Genomic DNA, 20,744 nt, shown 5'->3' with positions numbered 1-20,744 from the left:
AATCAATGCCAGACGTAGGAGGAACTCACCATCCCACGGAGAGGGAAGGGCCAAGGCTCTTCCTCAGGACTGGAAAAGAAGGGGAGAAGAAGCCAGAATAAGGTGGGGGGGGGGTGGAGGGGTACGAGCCGGCAGGTGATAGGTGAGGGGGAAGGTCAGTGGGTAGGGAGGGGGAGATGAAGTGAGAAACTGGAATGTAATATGACCATGAGACATAGGAGCAGAATTAGGCCATTTGGTCCATCGAGTCTGCTGTACCATTCAATCACGGCAGATCATTTTTCTTCTCTCTTTCCCCTCCCCCCAACCCCATTCCCGGGCCTTCTCCTGGTAACCTTTGAGGCCATGACAATAGACAATAGGTGCAGGAGTAGGCCATTCGGCCCTTCGAGCCAGCACCGCCATTCACTGTGATCATGGCTGATCATCCACTATCAGTATCCAGTTCCTGCCTTATCCCCATAACCTTTGATTCCACTATCTTTAAGAGCTCTATCCATCTCTTTTTTGAAAGCATCCAGAGACTTGGCCTCCACAGCCTTCTGGGGCAGAGCATTCCATATATCCACCACTCTCTGGGTGGAAAAGTTTTTCCTCAACTCCGTTCTAAATGGCCTATCCCTTATTCTTAAACTGTGGCCTCTGGTTCTGGACTCACCCATCAGCGGGAACATGCTTCCTGCCTCCAGCGTGTCGAATCCCTTAATAATCTTTCATGTTTCAATAAGATCCCCTGTCAGCCTTCTAAATTCCAGAGTATACAAGCCCAGTCGCTCCAATCTTTCGACATTTGACAGTCCTGCCATCCTGGGAATTAACCTTGTGAACTTACACTGCACTCCCTCAATAGCAAGAATGTCCTTCCTCAAATTTGGAGACCAAAACTGCACACAGTACTCCAGGTGTGATCTCACCAGCACCCTGTACAGTCAAGAACCTGTTAATCTCTGCCTTAAATACACTCAACAACTTGACCTCCACAGCTGCCTGTGGTAACAAATTCCACAAATTCACCACCCTCTGGCTGAAGAAATTTCTCCGCATCTCTGTTTTAAATGGATGCCCCTCTGTCCTGAGGCTTTGTCCTTTTGTCCTAGACTCTCCCACCACGGGAAATATTTTTTTCCCACATCTGCTCTGTCCATTCGAAAGGTTTAAGTGAGATTCACCCCCCCCATCCTTCTAAATTCCAGTGAGTACAGACCCAGAGCTATCAAACATTGCTCATATGATCCTTGTGAACCTCCTCTGAACCCACTCCAATTCTTAGATGAGGAGCCCCAAAACTGTTCACAGTACTCAAGGTGCGGCCTCACCAGTGCCTTATAAAGCCTCAGCGTCACATCCCTGCTCTTGTATTCAAGCCCTCTTGAAACGAATGCTAAACGTTGTATTTGCTTTCCTCGCCACCGACTCAACGACACTGTGATAGGTGGAAAAGGTAAGTGGCTGGAGAAGAAGGGATCTGATAGAAGATAACAAAGGAGTAATGACTCCAAAGGGAGGTGATGGCAGGTAAGGAGAAGAGAAAGGTTGAGAGAGTAACCAGAACGAAAAAGAGAAAAGGGGGAAGGAGAAGAATTTACCAGAAGTTAGAGACATCGATGTCCATGCTACCAGATTGGAGACTACCCAGACACAATAGAAGCTGTTGCTCGTCCAACCTGAGTCTGGCCTTGACGTGGCAGTAGAGGAAGCCATGGGCTGTTGTGTTGGAATTGGAAGTACCCACCCTCTTCCACTCACTTGGTTTCACCCTATCACTTACCAGCTTGTATTCCTTCCCCTTCCTTAATCTGGGCTCTTCCCCCACCGCCTTCCTTTCCAGTCCTGAGGAAGGGTCTGGGCTCGAAATGTGGACTGTTCATTCCCCTCCATGGATGCTGCCTGATCTGCTGAGTTGCTCCAGTGTTTTGTGTGTGTTACTCAAGATTTACAACATCTGCAAAATCTCTCGTTGTAAAAAAAAACATGTACAGTCATTTGGAACAATGCCATTTAGGTTAAGAATTTGCATAAGTTAAAGCGTCTACCCACGGCAAATCCAACTCTGTTTATAAGGAATCCCTGGTTTGCAGCAGTCTCTGGGAGTCTGTCAGTGCTTAAGGTTAGAAATGATGGAAATACTCAGTGGATCAGGCAGCATTTGTGGAGGGACAACTGTCATTATCTTCGAGTTCAAAGTACATATATGTCACCATATACAACCCTGAGATTCATTTTCTTGTGGGCATACTCACTATAACCATAACAGTCAATGAAAGACCACTCCAACTTCGTGTTCAACTAGAGTGCAGAAGGCAACGAACTGTGAGTACAAGAAGAAGTAATAATAATAAATAAATAATCAATAACTATTGAGAACATGAGATGAAGAGTCCTTGGTTGTGGAACATTTCAATGATGGGGCAGGTGAAATTGAGTGAAGTTAACTCCTGCTCGATGGTAGCTGTAAGAAGATTTCATGGGCTGGATGGTGGAGACCTTTGAAAGTATATTGGAATGTACTTAAGAATTTGTATTGTGATTTAAAAAAAATACGTACTTTATTTATTTTATTATGCCGAGTCGGCCCTTCAAGCCATGTCACTTGGCAACCCATAATTTAACACTAGCCTAATCATGGGATATTTACAATGACCAATTAATCTACAAACAGCTTCTCTTTGGACTGGAAGTGAAACTGGAGCACCCGGAGGAAACCTACACGGTCGTGGGGAGAATGTATGAGCTCCTTACAGGCAGTGGCAGGAATTGAACCTGGGTCGCCTGTACTGTAAAGCATTGTGCTAACTATTATGCTATGGTGCTGCCCATAAATTGCACAGTGCCTGGACAATGAGTTTGAAATACTGAATTGTAAGGTTTTAATTAGGCTTATTGACACATTATGGCCAGGTTGTTGGTCTCAACACCACTTTCTGGATGGTTCTTGTAACCTTTCTTTCTCATTACAAACCCATCGGGGACTGTTTGGCCTTACAATCTACCTAATGATCTTTCCCTTTCGGAGATAAGATCATGAGACGTAGCAGCAGACCATCGAGTCTACTTTGCCGTTTTATCATGGCTGATCCATTTCCGTTTCAACCCCATTCTCCTGCCTTCTGTCTGTAACCTTTTACTCTCGGACTAATCAAGAACTTATCATCCTCTGCCTTAAATATACCCAATGACTTGTCCTCCACAGACGCCTTCAGGCTTCTGTACCTCCTACCTGATGGGGGTCCTTAATGGATGCTGCTTTCTGAGACACCACTCCTTGACACGTGGGCACATGGCCAAGTGGTTAAGGCATTGGACTAGCGACCTGAAGGTCCTGAGTTCAAGCCCCAGCTGAGGCAATGTGTTGTGTCCTTGAGCAAGGCATTTAATCACACATTGCTCTGTGACGACACTGGTGCCAAGCTGTATGGGTCCTAATGCCCTTCCCTTGGACAACATTGGTGTCATGGAGAGGGGAGACTTGCAGCATGGGCAACTGCTGGTCTTCCATACAACCTTGCCCAGGCCTGCACCCTGGAGAGTGAAGACTTTCCAGGTGCAGATCCATGGTCTCGCAAGACTAACGGATGCCTTTATTATTTATTTTATCTACTCCTTGAAGATGTCCTGGGTACTTTGTAGGCTAGTACCCAAGATGGAGCCAACTGATTAAAGACAATCTGCAGCTTCTTTCAGTCCTGTGCAGTAGCCCCCCCCCCCCACCTCATACCAGACAGTGATGCGGCCTGTCAGAATGATCTCCACGGTACATCGATAGAAGTGTATTTGTTGACATACCAAATCTCCTCAGACTCCTAATGAAGTATAGCCACTGTCTTGCCTTCTTTAGAGTTGCATCGATATGTTGGGACCAGGTTAGGTCCTCAGAGATCTTGACACCCAGGAACTTGAAACTGCTCACTCTGTCCACTTCTGATCCCTCTATGAGGATTGGTATGTGTCTTTCGTCTTACCCTTCCTGAAGTCCACAATCAGCTCTTTTGTCTTACTGACGTTGAGTGCCAGGTTGTTGCCGCAACACCTTTCCAGTAGTTGGCATATCTCACTTCTGTGCGCCCTCTCATCTCTCATTCTACCAGCAATGGTTGCATCATCTGCAAATTTATAGATGGTATTTGAGCTATGCCCAGCCACACAATCATGGGTATATAGAGAGTAGAGCAGTGGGCTAAGCACACATCCCTGAGGTGCACCAGTGTTGATCGTCAGCGAGGAGGAGGTATTATCACCAATCTGCACAGGTTGTTGTCTTCTGGTTAGGAAGTCGAGGATCCAATTGCAGAGGGATGTACAGAGGCCTAGTTTCTGTAACTTATTAGTCAGGATTGTGGGAAGGATAGTGTTAAATGTTGAGCTATATTTAATGAACAGCATTCTGACATAGGTGTTTGTATTGTTCAGGTGGTCTAAAGCTGTGTGAAGAGTCATTGAGATTGCGTCTGCCATTGACTTATTGTGACAATGGGCAAATTACAGTGGGTCCAGGTCCTTGCTGAGGCAGGAGTTCGGTCTGGTTATGACCAGCCTCTCAAAACATTTCATCACTGTAGATGTGAGTGCTACCGGGTGACAGTCATTAAGGCAGGCCACATTATTCTTCCTAAGCACTGGTATAATTGCTGCCATTTGAAGCAAGTGGGAACTTCCACCCATAGCAGTGAGAGGTTGAAAATGTCCTTGAGTACTCCCGCTAATTGGTTGGCACAGGTTTTCAGAGCCATACCAGGTACTCCATTGGGACCTTCCGCTTTGTGAGGGTTCACCCTCTTTAAGGACAGCCTAACATCGGCCTCCAAGACAGAGATCACAGGGTCACTGGGTACAGCAAGGATCTTTACAGCTGTAGTTATATTCTCCCTTTCAAAGCGGGCATAGAAGGCGTTGAGTTCATCTGGTAGTGAACCTATTTGATAAATTTCAACAAGATTTCTCTTTCCCCCCCCCCACCATTCTTCTAAACTCTTAAACTTCCTAAATTCTTCCCCTTAAATTCACATTCCCGACTGCACTGTAGAAGCATCTTTGCTAGAAGGATTTAAGTTGGTTTAAAGCAGTTCACAGCCACCTTAAGGGCCGTTCAAGATGGGCTGCAAGTACGATTTTTAAAATATTTTGCCATTATGGAGGCAGAGCCGTGCAGCTTTACAAAAAGCGGTGGATCACCAGCAAAGTCCTCACCGCCACTGAGCACATCTATAAGGAACAATGCTTTCCTGCCTGCTTTCTTTGTCCTGGACAGTGATGGCAGATCAATGATTTTTTTTCTACCGACGTGACAGCTCACAGTAGTTTTTGTACATTGTGAGAGGATACCTTACCAAACCAGGCAGTGATGGCTGATCTGAGGAAGCTCTCTGTGATGGCAGTGCAGAAATGCACCAGTATGTTCTGGGGGAAGATGGAATTTTGCCAACTGCTGCAGGAAGTACATCCTCGGCCGAGCCTTTTCGTTAATGAAGCACACGTGGTTGTTCCACGTTAAGCAACGGTGATCAGGAAACAATGTTGAAATGGTGCTGTCTGTAGAGTTGTAGATGATGCGTCATGTCAGTGGAGGGGAGACTCGTTTCTCCCGAGGTTGATATGCGTCTCCACAGTTTTGCGGGCATTCAGCTCCAAGTTGTTGTGGTTGCACCAGATCGCTATCGTGTTTACTTCCTGGTTGTACTTGGATTCGTCGCCTATGGTGACTAGACCACCTTCAACACAACAAACCATCAGAAATTCACACCTTGGGTGCATTCTTAAATTTTGAGATAGGGGTCAGGTTTAAGGTGCTAACTTATATTAATGGAGAGGCTTGGGCAGAATGGTCGTGATGGGAGTTCTACAGAGATGCTTAAATAAATTGAAAACACTGCCGTTAGTGTGCCAGTGTCTCCGCATCTCATTGCTTATTGTCTCGCCTTGTTCACCAACCACTTCATCAACAACACACACACACACACACACACACACACACACACACACACACACAAACTGTTGGAGGAACTCAGCAAGTCTGACAGCATTTGATGGTAATAAATAAACAGTGAATGTTTCGGGCCAAGACCGTTCATCGGGACTGGAAAGGAAAAGGGACAAGAGCTGGAAGGCGGGTGGGGTCCAAGCTAGCTGGTGATGGGTGAAATCAAGTGAGGGGGAAGGTGGGGGCCGGGGTGGTGAAGTAAGAAACTGGGAGGTGATGGGTGGAAGAGGTAAAGGACTGAAGAAGGAAGCTGATAGAGAGGATGGTGGACCATGGAAGGAAGGAGAGGGGGAACCAGAGGGAAGTGATTGGTATGTGAGAAGATGATAAGGGGTGAGAGGGTAACCAGAATGGGGAATGAAAAAAGAGAAAGGGCAAGAGGGCAAAATTCCCCCTCCATATTCTTTTCCAGCGATGCTGCCTGACCTGCTGAGTTCCTCCAGCATTTCCGTGCGTTGCTCTGGATTTCCAGCATCTGCAGAATCTCTTGTGTTTATGACTTTATCAACGTGATGAAGTGATAAACATGTGATGATTATGGTGTTTTAGAATCAGCTATAGACATTCCCTGTGGTATTATCACAAACAAGAGAAAATCTGCAGATGCTGGAAATCAAAGTAATGCACACAAAATGCTGGAGGAACTCAGCATGCCAGGCAGCATGTATGGAAAGGAGTAAACAGTCGACATTTTGGGCTGAAATCCTCCACCCATCTCATTCTGGCTTCTGCCCCCTTTCCTTTGCAGTCCTGATGAAATGTTTTGGCCTGAAGCATCAATTGTGTACTCTTTTCTATAGATGCTACCTGACCTGCTGAGTTCCTCCAGCTTTTTGTGTGTGGTAATACTGAACCAACTAATCAAGTCAATCCCCATTTATGTTCCTCCCCCTCCTCCTCCCTCTCCCATATCGCCACCCCCCCCCCCCGCACTTGTTTTAGGTAAAGCTCTCCCCTTTTGTTAGGAAGCTCATCCTGATCTCTGTGGTGGGGGCGACCTCCTTTGCTATTTTGGCCCATCAGTTGAAACGAAAGCGAAGGAAGAGGAAACAGGAGGAGGAGGAGGTAGTGAAGGTGCAGATGCCATGGGAGCAAGAACTTTTTATTCCGGAATTTTCCAGAACGGTAGCATCAGAAAAAGGTAGGAGTGATTTTTTTTTCTTCAGTTTTATTGTTGTTTTTCTCTATTTATTTAATGTAACCTTTGATGCCCTTACTAATCAAGAACATAGCATCCTGTGCTTTAAATATACCCAGTAATTTGGCCTCCACAGATGTCTCTGGCAATGAATTCCACAGATTCACCACCTTCTGGCTAAGAAAATCCTTCTCATCTGTTCTCTTGGGATGTCCTTCTATTCTGAAGCTGTGCCCTCTGATCTGGGAGTCTGCCACTATGGGAAACATCCTCTTCACGTCCGCTCTGTCTAGGCCTTTCAATATTCAATGGCTTTCAATAAGATCACCCCTTCCCCTTCATTCATCTAAACTCCAGTGAGTACAGCCCCAGAGTGATCAAGCATTCCTCATACATTAACCCTTTCATTCCCAGGATCATTCTCATGAATCTTCTCTGGACCCTCTCCAATGCCAGCACATACTTTCTTAAATAAAAGACCTAAAACTACTCACCATATTCAAAGTGCAGTCTGACCAATGCCTTATAAAGCATCAGCATTACATCCTTGCTTCAATATTCTATTACTCTCGAAATTAATGCTAACATTGCATTTGTCTTCCTCACCACTGACTCAGCCTGTAATTAATCTTTAGTCCTGCATGAGGACTCTGGAGTCCCTTTGCACCTCTGATTTCTGAATTTGCTCCCTTTAGAAAATAGTCTATACCTTTTCCTTTTACCAAAGGTCATGACCGTACACTTCCCTACACTATATCCCATCTACAGTTTCTTTGCCCATTCTCCTAATCCCTCCAAGTTCTTCTGCAGACTTTCTGCTTCCTCTGAACTTGTCCCTCCACCTATTTTCATATGGTCTGCGACCTTGCAACAAAGCCATCAATTCCATCATCCAAATCATTGACACATAACCTGAAAAGGATTGGTCCCAACACTGACCCAGATGGACACCACTGGACACCAGCAGCCAACCAGTAAAGGCTCCCTTTATTCCATTGCCAACATAACATATTCAGAACTTTCTAACCCTATCTGAATGTCTCTGGAATGTGGGAGGAAACTGACCTTATGGTCACAGGGAGAACATAAAAACTCCTCACAGACGTTGGTGGAAACTACCCCCCCCCCCCCAATTGCTGGCGCTGTAACGCATTATATTAACTGCCATGTTAGCATGTTGACCTTCCCAATTCTGACGAAGAGTCTTCGACTTGAAATGTTAACTGTTTCTCTTCCCACAGGTGTGGCCTGACTTGCTGAGGTCTTTCTGTTTCTTTTTAATTTTAAATTTCCAATAGATTCTTTATAATTTCTTACCTAAGATACTAGTTTATTGACTTAATCACAATGCCCTTGTGTATAAAAGCAAGCTATTTGGTCTAAAATTACATGTTCCTGTTCATTCTCTCCTTAGATCTTCTTGCTTTCTTTATCCACGCCCAACCCTCCCCATCTACTCTTATTTCTTTATCCTTCCTATTTTTATCCTGTCTGTCTGTCCTTCAGTTAAATCACTGGTGTCCTGCCCTTTCCCTTCATTTGCTGTTTGCAGTATAGGGTACCAGAGCACATTCCTTGCATTGCTGAGCTAATATCCAGCTGTCTGGACTGATTTTCGAGTAAAATGAGTTTGTATCTTACATTTGGCAGTGGTGCATTTAAAATTATGGTATTTTGATAAATTTGCAATAAAAATTAGTAAGGGTGGCATAGTGGGTTAGCAGAATGTTTTACAGTGTCAGCTGTTAGATTGGGGTTTGATTCCTGTTGCTGTCTGTAAGAAGTTTGTAAGCCTGTGACCATGTAGATTTCCTCTGGGTGCTCCGGTTTCCTCCCACATGCCAAAAAGGCATACAGGTTGGAGTTAGTGAGTTGTAGGCATACTATGTTGGCGCTGAAAGCGTGGAGATAATTGAGGGTTCCCTGGCACAATCCTCGCTGATTTGATTTGATGCCAAGTGACACATTTAACTGTGTGTTTCAATTCACATAATGCTATCACAGCGCCAGTGACCCAGGTTCAATTCTGTTGTTGTCTAAGCAATTTTACGTTCTCTCAGTGAAAACTTGGGTTTCCTCCGGGTGCTCTGGTTTCCTCCCACATTCCAAAGATGTACAGGTTAGTACAGTAGTTGGTTACAGGGGTATAATTTGGTGGCAAGGGGTCATTGTACCAGAAGGACCTGTAATTGTGCTGTATCTCCAATATATAAAATACCAGGACCATTGAGTACATTTAAAGTGCACGCTGATTGCTTCTTGATTAGTCAGGGCATCAGAGGTTATGAGGACAAGGCAGGAGAATGGGGTTGAGAGGGATAATAAATCAGCTATGATGGAGTGGTGGACCAGACTTGGTGGGCTGAATGGCCTAATTCTGCTCTGCCTTGCGCTCTTAAGGCTGATTTATACTTCTGTGTATGGGCTACGCCATAGGCCTGATTTATACTTCTGCGTTGGCTCTATGCCGTAGCCTACACTGTAGCAAGCATGTGTTGGTGTGTCTCCGTTACTCTGCAATTCACCGCCAAAACGCTAGTTGGCGGTGGGGTTTCTATGCCACTGTGTTGAGATTCTTTATGAGAGACATGGACGAGGAAATGCTTTTCAAATATTTTCGGATGTCGGCAGGTAGATTTGATGATTTGGTTCATCGTCTCCAACCATTTATTTTGCATCGGTGTACGCACAGTATGCCTACAGACATGGCGGAGAAAAAGCAACCGGAAATGCGTAGGAGGAAATGCGATGCTACCAAGTGGACCAATCACAGTTGTTGTGGTCTGTGTCGCCGCGACACATGAGTTACTTTTTTGGGGAGGTGCACGTCACCCTGCGGCATAGGGTACGCAGTACCTATGGCGTAGATTTGACGCAGAAGTATAAACCAGGCTTTAGTGGTGGCTCACTAATTCTGACCTACAGTGACTCCTGTACTGATCTCAAACAATAGTGACCACTTCCAAGACACTTGTATTGGGCTGCCAGAAGTCATAAGTGTGGAATATAACCATCCTTTGAGCTCAGCAAACATTCACAGGTGGGCAGTAGCAGTTGGTTTAGCACCAGCAGCACATCTGGTAAACGACTAATCTAAAAAAACAAAATTGCTTGACTCTCTTAATTCAAATTGGTCCATTTTTTGTTGGGAGGAGACTTCTCCAATTTTTTATTTCACATGTTTCCTTTATTATAAAATGCATTTGGTCTGATTAGAAACTTATTCCGTCTTGCAATGCTTTCTCCTGCCAAAGAACGTAGTTATCTTTCACCCAAGCTTATGAGTCAAGTAGTCAATTTGAGGACTCGTCCTAGAGCACTGAGGAACGGCAACAGACCCTTTGGCCCATTGAGTCTGTGCTGAACTGTTATTTTGCTCAGTCCCATCAACCCACACCTGGATAAAAAGCCCTCTGTACCCCTCACATCCACATACTTACCCGAACTTCTCTTAAATGTTGCAGTCCAACTCACATCCACTACTGCTGCTGGAAGCTCATTCCACACTTGCGCTGCCCTCTGAGTAAAGAAATTCACCCCCCCCCCCCGAAAAGATATTAAATACTTCACCCTTTCACCCTGAAACCATGACATCTAGTTCTAGTCTCACCACCTCAGTGGGGTGGGGGGGGGAATGGAACTGCTTGCATTAATCTATCTTTACCCCTCTAGGTGCCCTTTAAAAACGTCCGAGGATAGACGTTGCTTTTGTTCCTGCATTGATGTAGTGAACCTCTGCTGTCCCCTATCTGAGGCTGATGTTTCTTCCTTGAGGTGTAACGGCCAAATGTTCTATCATGGACTAAGGCTATCGGCGAAGGGAAGAATTGGATTGATCTCAGAATGGATTAATGGGCTAGCACAACATCGTAGGCCAAAGGGTCTGTACTGTGTTGTACTGTTCATGTTCAAAACAATACCAGCTACAGAGACATTCTTGCCTTGTACAATGGAAGCATTGGTACTTATCTCTTGACTTCCATCTTCCTTGACACGCAAACCAACATTCAGATTAGTTCCTGATTTGATTTTGTAACTACATAGCAGTTTTTTCCACCACTTTTTAAGTTCATCTTGTTTATTTGTGCTTGACTGAAATGTTGTTTAACACCACAACGTCAACGTGAGAGCCTCTGAGCACAAGTAACAGAATTCTTCCCATTGCAGTTCAATTATTCATGTTTTGAGAGCGTGTTCTGAAATGGTTGAGCTCTCAAATGCTTCAATTAGTTGCAGAGAGAAAAGGCATTTCCATTTATATTCCACACTTGTGACTTCTGGCAGCCTAATACAAGTGTCTTGGAAGTGGTCGCTATTGCTTGAGATCAGTACAATGCCACAAACTGAAGGGCGTAACTAATTAGATGATGTGCTTTAGCACTGTTGGATAGGACACAGTGCATATTAAGCTGGAAAGTGTGCAGAAAAGAACCACAACATTATTACCTGGACTGAAGGGTTTGAGTTATAAAGAGAGACAGGATAGGCTGGGATTGATTTCCCTGGAGCAAAGGAGGCTGAGGTGTAACCTGATAGAAACTTATAAGATCGTGAGAGACATAGATGAGATGGGTGGTTCTTCTTAAGTCTATAACCCCTATGGGCGCATCGGCCACTGACAACAGCTCACCAGAGTCCTCTGTCTTCCTCTCCCAGGAATAATGACGTTGGAGCTTCTGTTGGCATTTCTCTAGTTCTGGGTTTTAAAGGATGTGGTTGCTGGCTCCTTACGCAGTCAGCTGTGAAGTTAGTATGGATTATCACAGTTTTTTCCCCTGGGTAGGGGTGTCAGATAAACGAGGTGAAAGCAGAAAGACATGAGGAATCAGGAGCCTGTTTTCAAAACAGAGGGTGGTGGGTTAGTGGAACGAGTTGCCAGAGGAAATGGTAGAGGTGGGTGCAATTGCAATGCTTAAAATAATTTGTGGATAAACGGACTGGAAGATATAGGTCAAAGGCGGGGATGTGGGGCTAGCTCAAGCAGACACTTAGTTGACATGGACGAGTTGAGCCAAAAGACCTGTTTCTATGCTGTATATTTGAGCCTAGATTAGCAGCTGCTTGTTCTGAATGTTCCCAGCATACTCCAGCATAGATAGGGTCTTTGTTTCATATTTCTGCAGGAAATGAGACCTCCCGTGGCACAGTGCTGTCCCTGTATTTTGACTAACTGTTGGACAAGAAGGGCATCAATAAGCTCAGAGTGCAGAGAAAATTTACAAGGACGTTACCAGGACTTGAGGACCTGAGTTATAGGGGAAGGTTGATTAGCGGCGGTACGTTTGTGTAGCGGTCAGTGTAACGCCAGTGACTGGGGTTCAATTCCACGGCTTTCTGTAAGGAGTTTGTGTGATCTCCTCAAGACCATGTGGGTTTCCACCGGGTGCTCCGGTTTCCTCCCATGATCCAAGGACTTGCAAGTTAGTAGGTCAGTTGGTCACATGGGTGGTATTGGGTGGGGTGGGCTCAATAATGCTTCGCATCTTTAAGTAACTTTAAAATTAAGGTTAGGACTTTATTTTGTGGAGCGCAGGATGAGGGGAGATCTTATAAAGGTATACCAAATTATGAGGGTTTAGATGGTGAATGCATGCTGTTTTTTTTTCTCCTTTGATTGGGTGAGACTAGAACTGGAGGTCATAGGTTTGGTATCAAAGGTGAAATATTTGAGTGGAAACTTCACTGAAAGGGTGGTGAGAATGTGGAATGACCTACCAGCAGAAGTGGTGGAGGCAAATTCAGTTGTAACATTTAAAAGAAGTTTGGGTGGGTACATGGATGAGAGGGGTGTGAAAGGCTACGGTCTGGGTGCAGGTCGATGGGACTAGGCAGAAAATGAAGCCGGCATGGACTAGATGGACTGAATAGCCTGTTTCTGTGATGCAGTACTCTATGACTCCAAGTCTCTACAGAAGATCATTGAATTAAATTATTTAGGTGAGTCTAATAATAGTCTATGTCTCCTAAAGTGAATAGACACTAAAGCGCATGGGAGAGAATATAAATTGGAATCAGGTTTAATATCACCAGCATATGTTGTGAAATTTGTTAACTTTGTGGCAGCGGTACAATGCAATACATGATATAGGAAAAAAACCTGAATTACAATAGGTATGTAGTTAAATTAAGATGAGTAGTCAAAAAATAGAAATTTTAAAAAGGTAGTGAGGTACTGTTCACGGGTTCAAAATCCATTCAGAAATTGGATGGCGGAGAGGTAGAAGCTGTTCCTGAATCCTTGAGTGTGTCTTCAGGCTCCTGTACCTCCTTCCTGATGGTAACAATGAGAAGAGGGCATGTCCTGGGTTCCTGATGGCGGAAGCCGCTTTTCTGAGGCATGGCTCTTTGAAGGTGTCTTGGATACTGTGGAAGCTAGCACCCATGAAGCAGCTGACTGCTTTTATAACTCTGCAACTTACTTCGATCCTGTGCAGTAGCTGTCCACCCCCCTCCCCCCCCATACCAGATGGCGATGCAGCCAGTCGCAATGCTCTCCGCAGTACACGTGTAGAAATTTTCAAGTGTTTTAGATGACAAACCAAATAGAGGAGGGGGTGATGTGGCCATTAGCCGTATTGGGAACTGATAGTGTGTTTCTTTCCTAAAGCTACAATTGTTATCTGCCTCTTGGGAGGCCCATTGCTGTCACTTCACTGGCATATGGCACTTAAAGCAGACCACTTTCAGTCCTTCTGTTGGACTGAGGGGCAGGGAACGTTAGGCAGCCTGAAGCACCTTGTACATTTGCATTTCCACCAATTCTCAAGCGAAGTTGATTTGAGTTTATTGTCATGTGCATTATTAGGTTGAGGTACCAGGGGCAATGAAAATGTTGCAACAGCATCACCCATTTGCAGGAAGAGTCAGTACACAGAACATAAATATATTTTATGGACTCTGCAGAGAGTGGTGCGGGCAGCCCAGCACATCTATAGATGTGAACTTCCCACTATTCAGGACATTTACAAAGACGGGTGTGTAAAAAGGACTCGAATGATTGTTGGAGACCTGAGTTAGTCCAACCACAAACTGCTTCAGCTGCTACCATCCGGGAAACGGTATCACAGCATCAAAGCCAGGACCAACAGGCTCTGGGACAGCTTCTTCCATCAGGCCATCAGACTGATTAATTCATGTTGATACAACTGTATTTCTATGTTATATTGACTGTCTTGTACATACTGTTTATTATAACTTACTATAAATTGCACATTCAGGCATTACTCTTCACGTATGTAACCATATAACAATTACAGCACAGAAACAGGCCATCTCGGCCCTTCTAGTCCGTGCAGAATAATGGATGAAAGAAATGAAGTCAATGCAGTTCAATTCAGTTGTAAAAGCGAGTGACTCCAGTGTGTGAAAACAAGACCTTAATGTGAAAAAGATGACACAATCAGAGACGAGTGCAGACAAGTGCAAAAGATAGTTCACAGTGTTCTGTTCCTGAGATTCCAGGTCGGATCAAGAACGTGATGGTGGTAGGAAAGTAGCTGTTCCTGAACCTGGTAGTTTGGGACTTCGGGTATCCATACCTCCTACCTGATGGTGGCAGTGAGAGGAGGGCATGTCCCAGATTAGAGATTAGCTTTATTTGTCATATCTACATTGAAATATATAATGAAATACATCACTTGTGTCAAATCAAATCAGCGAGGGTTGGGCTGGACAGCCCACAAGTGTTGTCACGATTCTGGTACCAACATAGCATGCCCATAACTCACTAACCCTAACTGTGTGACTTTGGAATATGGGAGGAAACTGGAGCACCCAGACAAAACCTTAAAGTAAAGGAGTCCTTAGGAGGCAGTGATCATCATATGATAGACCTCACCCTGCAATTTGAGAGGGAGAAGCTAAAGTCAGATGCATCAGTATTAAAGGGAATTACAGAGGCATAAGAGAAGAGCTGACCGAAGTTACTTGAAAGGGAACACTGACATGAATGATGGCAGAACAGCAGTGGTTGGAGTTTCTGGGACAAGTTCATAAGGAGCAGGATAGATACATCCCAAAGAAGTAGTATTCTAAAGGCAGGATGATGCAACTGTGGCTAACAAAGGAAGTCAAAAACAAGAGAGGACATACAATAGGGCATAAATTTGTGGAAAGTTAGAGGATTGAAAACATTTAAAAACCAATAGAATGTAACTTAAAAAGCCAAAAAGAGAGAAAAGATGAAGTGTGAAGGGAAGCTAGCCATTATTAACAAAGGGAATACCAAAAGTTTTTCAGATATATAAAGAGAAGTGAGAGTAGATATCAGACCATTAGAAAATGATGCCGGAGAGGTAGAAATGGGGGAACAAGGTAATGGCAGATGAACTGAATAAGTATCTTGCATCAGTCTTCACTGTGAAATTTGGTGAGTCTAGGACCAGAGGGCACAACCTCAGAATAGAGAGGCATCCATTTAGAACAGAGATGAGGAATTTCTTTAGCCAGAGGGTGGTGAATCAGTGGAATTCATTGCCATAGGCTACTACGAAGGCAAGATCATAGGGTGTATGTATTTAAGATGGAGGTTGATAGGCTTTTGATTAGTCAAGGCATGTAAGGTTACAGGGAGGAGGCAGGAAAATAGGGTTGAGAGGGGAAAATGGATCAGCCGTGATGAAATGGCGGAGCAGACTCAATGGGCTGAATGGCCTAATTCTGCTCCTACCTCTTATGGTCTTATGGAAACCCATGCAGTCACAGGGAAAACTTAAAGACCTTACAGACAGCAGTGGGAATCAGACCCCAATCATACAACTGGCATTGTAAAGTGTTGTGCTAACCCCTATGCTACTGTGCTGAAAATGGTCCTTAAAGATAGATGCCAGAACCTCGAGGCAACGCTTTCTATAGATGCTGTCAGTAGTAGGGAGGGCTATGCCCGTGATGGATCTGGCTGTGCCCACGACTCTCTGCAGCTACTGTGTTCCTGTGAGCTGGATTTGCTGTGATGCAGCTAGTCAGGATACTTCAAACAGTGCACGTGTAAAAGTTGGTTCTGCGGTAAAGGGTATGCCAAGGGCAGTGCTGACTGCAGGCTGGTTGTCCAAGGTCTGGTGCATGTTCTCCATTGGAAACGGAGTCCTGTACTGTGCTTATAGAGGCAGCTGCCTCACGATGAGGCAGTCCTCCGTGATCCTGGCCATTGTTCCCTCTAAGCTGCATGTGGACATGACCGCGTAGTAACTAAAATGCTCCGGTGGACATAGACTTTGTTGCACAGCTGGAATTGGACACATCTGTAAAAAGTTTATGAAGCATGAAAGATTTTCTTTGTACTGTATTTCATTATAGCTTTCAATGAATAAATCAAAAGTATGTTATATTCCCATTTTCTTTCTAAATATTCATAGTATTCATATTACCAAAAAATACATTTGAAATGCTGTGCAGTTTTTAGGCCATGTTTTTAAAAAAAAAAAAAATATTTCCTGCTCCGAGCAATGGTTGGTCTGTGCAGTAAAAAAAAATAGAGGGAATATTGATCCTGGCAGTTGATTTCAATGGTTCATGAGACATAGGAACAGAATTACGCCATTTGGCCCATTATGTCTGCTCTGCCGTTCCATCATGGCTGATTTATTATCCCTCTCAATCCCATTCTGCCTTTTCCCCCATAACCTGTGACACCCTTACTAATCAGAACCTATCATTCTCTGTTTTAAATATACCCATCGACTTGGCCTCCACAGCTCTCCGGCAGTGAATTACGCAAATTCACCACCCTCTGACTAAATAAGTTCCTCCTCATCTCTGTTCTGAAGGGGCACCCCTGTATTCTGAGGCTGTGCCGTCTGGTCCGAGACTCTCCCACTATAGGAAACATCCTCTCCACGTCCACTCTATCTAGTCCTTTCAATATTTGATATATTTCAATGAGATTACCACCCCCCCCCCCACCCCCACCAACCACTTAAACTCTGCGTACAGACTCAGACCCTTCAAACACTTCTGGTATGTTAACCCTTTCGTTTCCGGGATCATTCTTGTGAGCCTTATCTGAACCCTGTCAATGCTAGCACACGTTTCCTTAGCTAATGGGCCCAAAACTGCTCGCATTACTTCCAATTGCAGTCTGACTAATGCCTGATAAAGCCTTGTCATTGTAGAATTGGAAAGGGTTAAAAAGCTGTCAGTGCAGCTGGCTTTGAAAGCCATAGCCCGGATGACCACAGCAGGAGCCGCAGATAATGAAACAGATGGCGCCGCGCTCTCAGAAGGGACCCATCGGAAGAGCTGACAAGGGGAGCTCTCAGAGTTCTGTTTTCAGCTGTGCTGAGGTGCTACAAACATAAGGCCGTTTCCAGATAACTTCTACATGCCAAAGTAGATCAAAATTCTCTTTCATTTTGTGTTGTCTGCTCTGAGGCTAGTAAGATCAGTTTCCTCGGACTCTGATCATTGTAGTTTTCTGTTCTCTCCCTTCTCATCTAAAGCAGTTGAAATCTAATTCTGTTTGACAATTGGAAAGCATTAATGGAATTGGACAAAACTGTCCTCCTTAATGGAAGATCGTATTGAAAGGTGACTGGACCAGTAGTTATCTTGGGTAACTGCTGAAGCAATACCGCCACTCTTCAGTTCTCCAGACTGGAGGGCACAGCCTCGGAATGCAAGATTGTCTCTTTTGGACAGAGATGAGGAATTTTTTCAGCCAGACGGTGGTGAATCTGTTGAATTCATTGCCACAGAAGGCTGTGGAGGCTAAGTCATTGGTTATACTTAAAGCAGAGGTTGATATATTCTTGATAAGATATCAAAGGTTAAGTGGAGAAAGTAGGAGGATGGGGTTGAGAGGAATAATAAATCAGCTCTGATGGAATGGCAGAACAAACTCAATGGGCCAAATGGCCTAATTCTGCTCCTGTGTCTTCTGGTCTTAACCCCAATACATCGGGGAAGGGAAAAATGGATTTTTTTTCCTGTGCACTCATCCAGCATGTGATTTGAAACTGAGAGTCTGGAGATCTTGCATTTCATTTTGGCTTTAGGTTTGCCTGTACTTCCTGTAAACCTCTAGGGCCCCACCATGCTGTTCCAGCACCAGTGTTCGCCAATTGGGGATCAGTTCCCGCTGTCGTTTGTAAGGAGTTTACACATTCTCCCTGTGACCACCTGTGTTTGCTCTGGTTTCCTCCCACATTCCAAAGACATACAGGTTGGGGTTAGTAAGCTGTAGGCATGCTATACTGGTGCTGGAATTTTGGCAACACTATGGGCTGCCCCCGTCACAGTCACAGTCGCAGTCGCAAACAAAAGAACCTTTTTTGTGAAGTACCCTCTTATTTACTCTGCCAGTTCTAATTTTTCTGACCAAAATGTGCCATTTGACACTTCTCGGCTTTGAATTTTATCTGCCTATTCCAACATACCTCATCAAAGTCCAGCACTCAGCACTATACTCCACAGCTAGATAATCCACCATGTTTCTTTTCCAATATTTTTATTAATCTCTTACATAAAAGAATACAGAGTACAGTAGAATATATAATATATCGATTATAATATAATAAAATCACAGATAAGGTGTTATTACCTCATATCCATATAAAATTAAATTTAAACATAATATTAAAAGGAGATAATTATATTATTACAAAAAAATCTAAACCCACTACCAGAAAAAAAAACAGCAGTTAGGTTTAAAAAAAAAAAGGAAAAGATCCTTAACATATAGTAGAACATATTATTTGCCAACATCTGTACTTAATAGCAAATCAAAGGTTATAAAAATAATTCAAAAAAGGTTCCCACAATGTTAGAAAATCTCGTCTAGGTTCGGAAATTGAACAGCAAATCTTCTCTAAATTTAAGCAAGACATAACATCATGTAACCAATGAGTATGAGCAGGCAGAGAGGCATCCTTCCACTTAAGCGACAATGCCCTCCTGACTATGAGAGAAATAAAGGCCAAAATATGCAGATCCTGTTTTTCCAAAATAATATCATTTCCTCCAACAATACCAAATAAGGCCGTCAAAGGATTAGGTTTAAAATTACTTTAAAAAGCACAGAGAAAGTTTGAAATACTTCCAATATTTTTCAAGACTCGGACAAGTCCAAAACATATGGATTAATGAAGCTTCTCCAATATTACATCTATCACAAAATGAAGATGTATCCAAGTAAAAACGAGACAGCTTATCTTTAGACATGTGGGCCCTATGAACCACTTTAAATTGTAGAAGGGAATGACGAGCACATAACGAAGAAGTATTAACCAATTAAAAAATTTCATTCCAAGTGTCCTCGGAAATTGAAATCTGTAAACCTTGTTCCCAAAGATTTTTACCTTTATCTAAGGAAATATTTCTCATTCCCAACAACATAGCATAAATATTAGAAATAGATGCATTTTGGAAGGGTTTCAAATTAAAAATTATATCAAGTAAATTTTTATCTGGACTTTTAGGAAATGTATGAACTTGAACGCAAAAAGTCTCTAATTTGTAAATATGGAAAAAAGTGAGTTCTTGGTAGGCTATACTTAACTGACAGTTGTTCAACTGAAGAGAGACTAACTCCAACAAACAAATCATGAAAACATTTAATACCCAATCTATTCCACTCTTTAAAAACTACATCAGACATAGAAGGTTTAAAAAAAAAGGTAGAGAAAATGGGACTGGAAAGTGAAAAACTCAATAAACCAAAATTTTTTCTAAATTGTACCCAAATCCTCAAAGTGTGTTTAACTACAAAATTATCAGCTAAATTGCTTAAAGATAAAGGAATTGAGGATCCGAGAAGAGGGATAATAGAGAATTTATTAACAGAGTTAGCTTCTGAAGAAACCCAAATTGGACATTCCTCTTGGTTAATATAATATAACCAAAACGTAAGATTTCGTATATTGTCTGCCCAGTAATAAAACCTGAAATTGGGTTAGGCGAAACCTCCCTTTTTAGCTTTTTGAAGATGAACTTTGTTTAATCGAGAAATTTTATTCTTCCATATATAAGAAGATATAATAGAATCCAAAGAATCAAAAAAGGATTTAGGATAAAAACAGGTATGGCCTGAAATAAATATAAAAATTTAGGCAAAATATTCATTTTAATAGAATTAATTCGGCCAATCAACGATAGAGAGAGGGGTGACAATTTGAAAGTGCCTTCTTAACATAATTCAGAAGTGTAAAAAAAATTTCCTTAATAAGGAATTTATAATTCCTTGTAGTCATAGTCATACTTTATTGATCCTGAGGGAAATTGGTTAGTAATTGTTATGCCCAAATAAGTAAATCAATTTCTTACAATTTTCAAAGGAAGATTAGTATTAACTAATACCAAATTATTCAAAGGAAAAAGTTCACTCTTATGAAAGTTAAGTTTATATCCAGAGAATTGACTAAAACAAGAAAGTAAAGAAAGTAGAGAAGGTAAAGAAGACTCCACATTAGAAATGTAGAGCAAAAGGTTATTAGTATAAAACGAAACTTTATGAGTAATACCCCTCCTTAAAATACCAGAGATATCATTAGATTCCCGGAAAGCAATAGCTAAAGGTTCTAAGACCAAATCAAAAAGCAAAGGAATCAAGGGACAACCTTGTCTAGTTCCACAATAAAGTTTAAACAGTTTAGAGTACTGAGATTAAGTAAGAACCTGAACGGAAGGAGATGACTAAAG

The 20,744-nt window shown here is 43.0% G+C and overlaps 1 protein-coding gene across 5 annotated transcripts in view; it reads left to right on the top strand.

Moving 5' to 3' along the window:
* The window catches only part of miga1 (mitoguardin 1), a 138,292-nt gene that overhangs the window by 16,142 nt on the left and 101,406 nt on the right, over positions 1-20,744 (top strand). For 4 of the 5 annotated variants that reach the window (XM_072273333.1, XM_072273332.1, XM_072273331.1 and 1 more), the window contains exon 3: positions 6,917-7,115. In XM_072273333.1, coding sequence (XP_072129434.1) covers positions 6,917-7,115 — 199 coding nt within the window. The remainder of the gene's footprint in view (positions 1-6,916; positions 7,116-20,744) is intronic. The other variant, XM_072273336.1, reaches the window with a different exon arrangement.

The sequence above is a fragment of the Mobula birostris genome, chromosome 12, assembly GCF_030028105.1.
Source record: "Mobula birostris isolate sMobBir1 chromosome 12, sMobBir1.hap1, whole genome shotgun sequence".
NCBI lineage: Eukaryota > Metazoa > Chordata > Chondrichthyes > Myliobatiformes > Myliobatidae > Mobula > Mobula birostris.
Note: the sequence above shows the minus strand (reverse complement) of the source record. Positions and strands in the feature narration are given on the sequence as shown.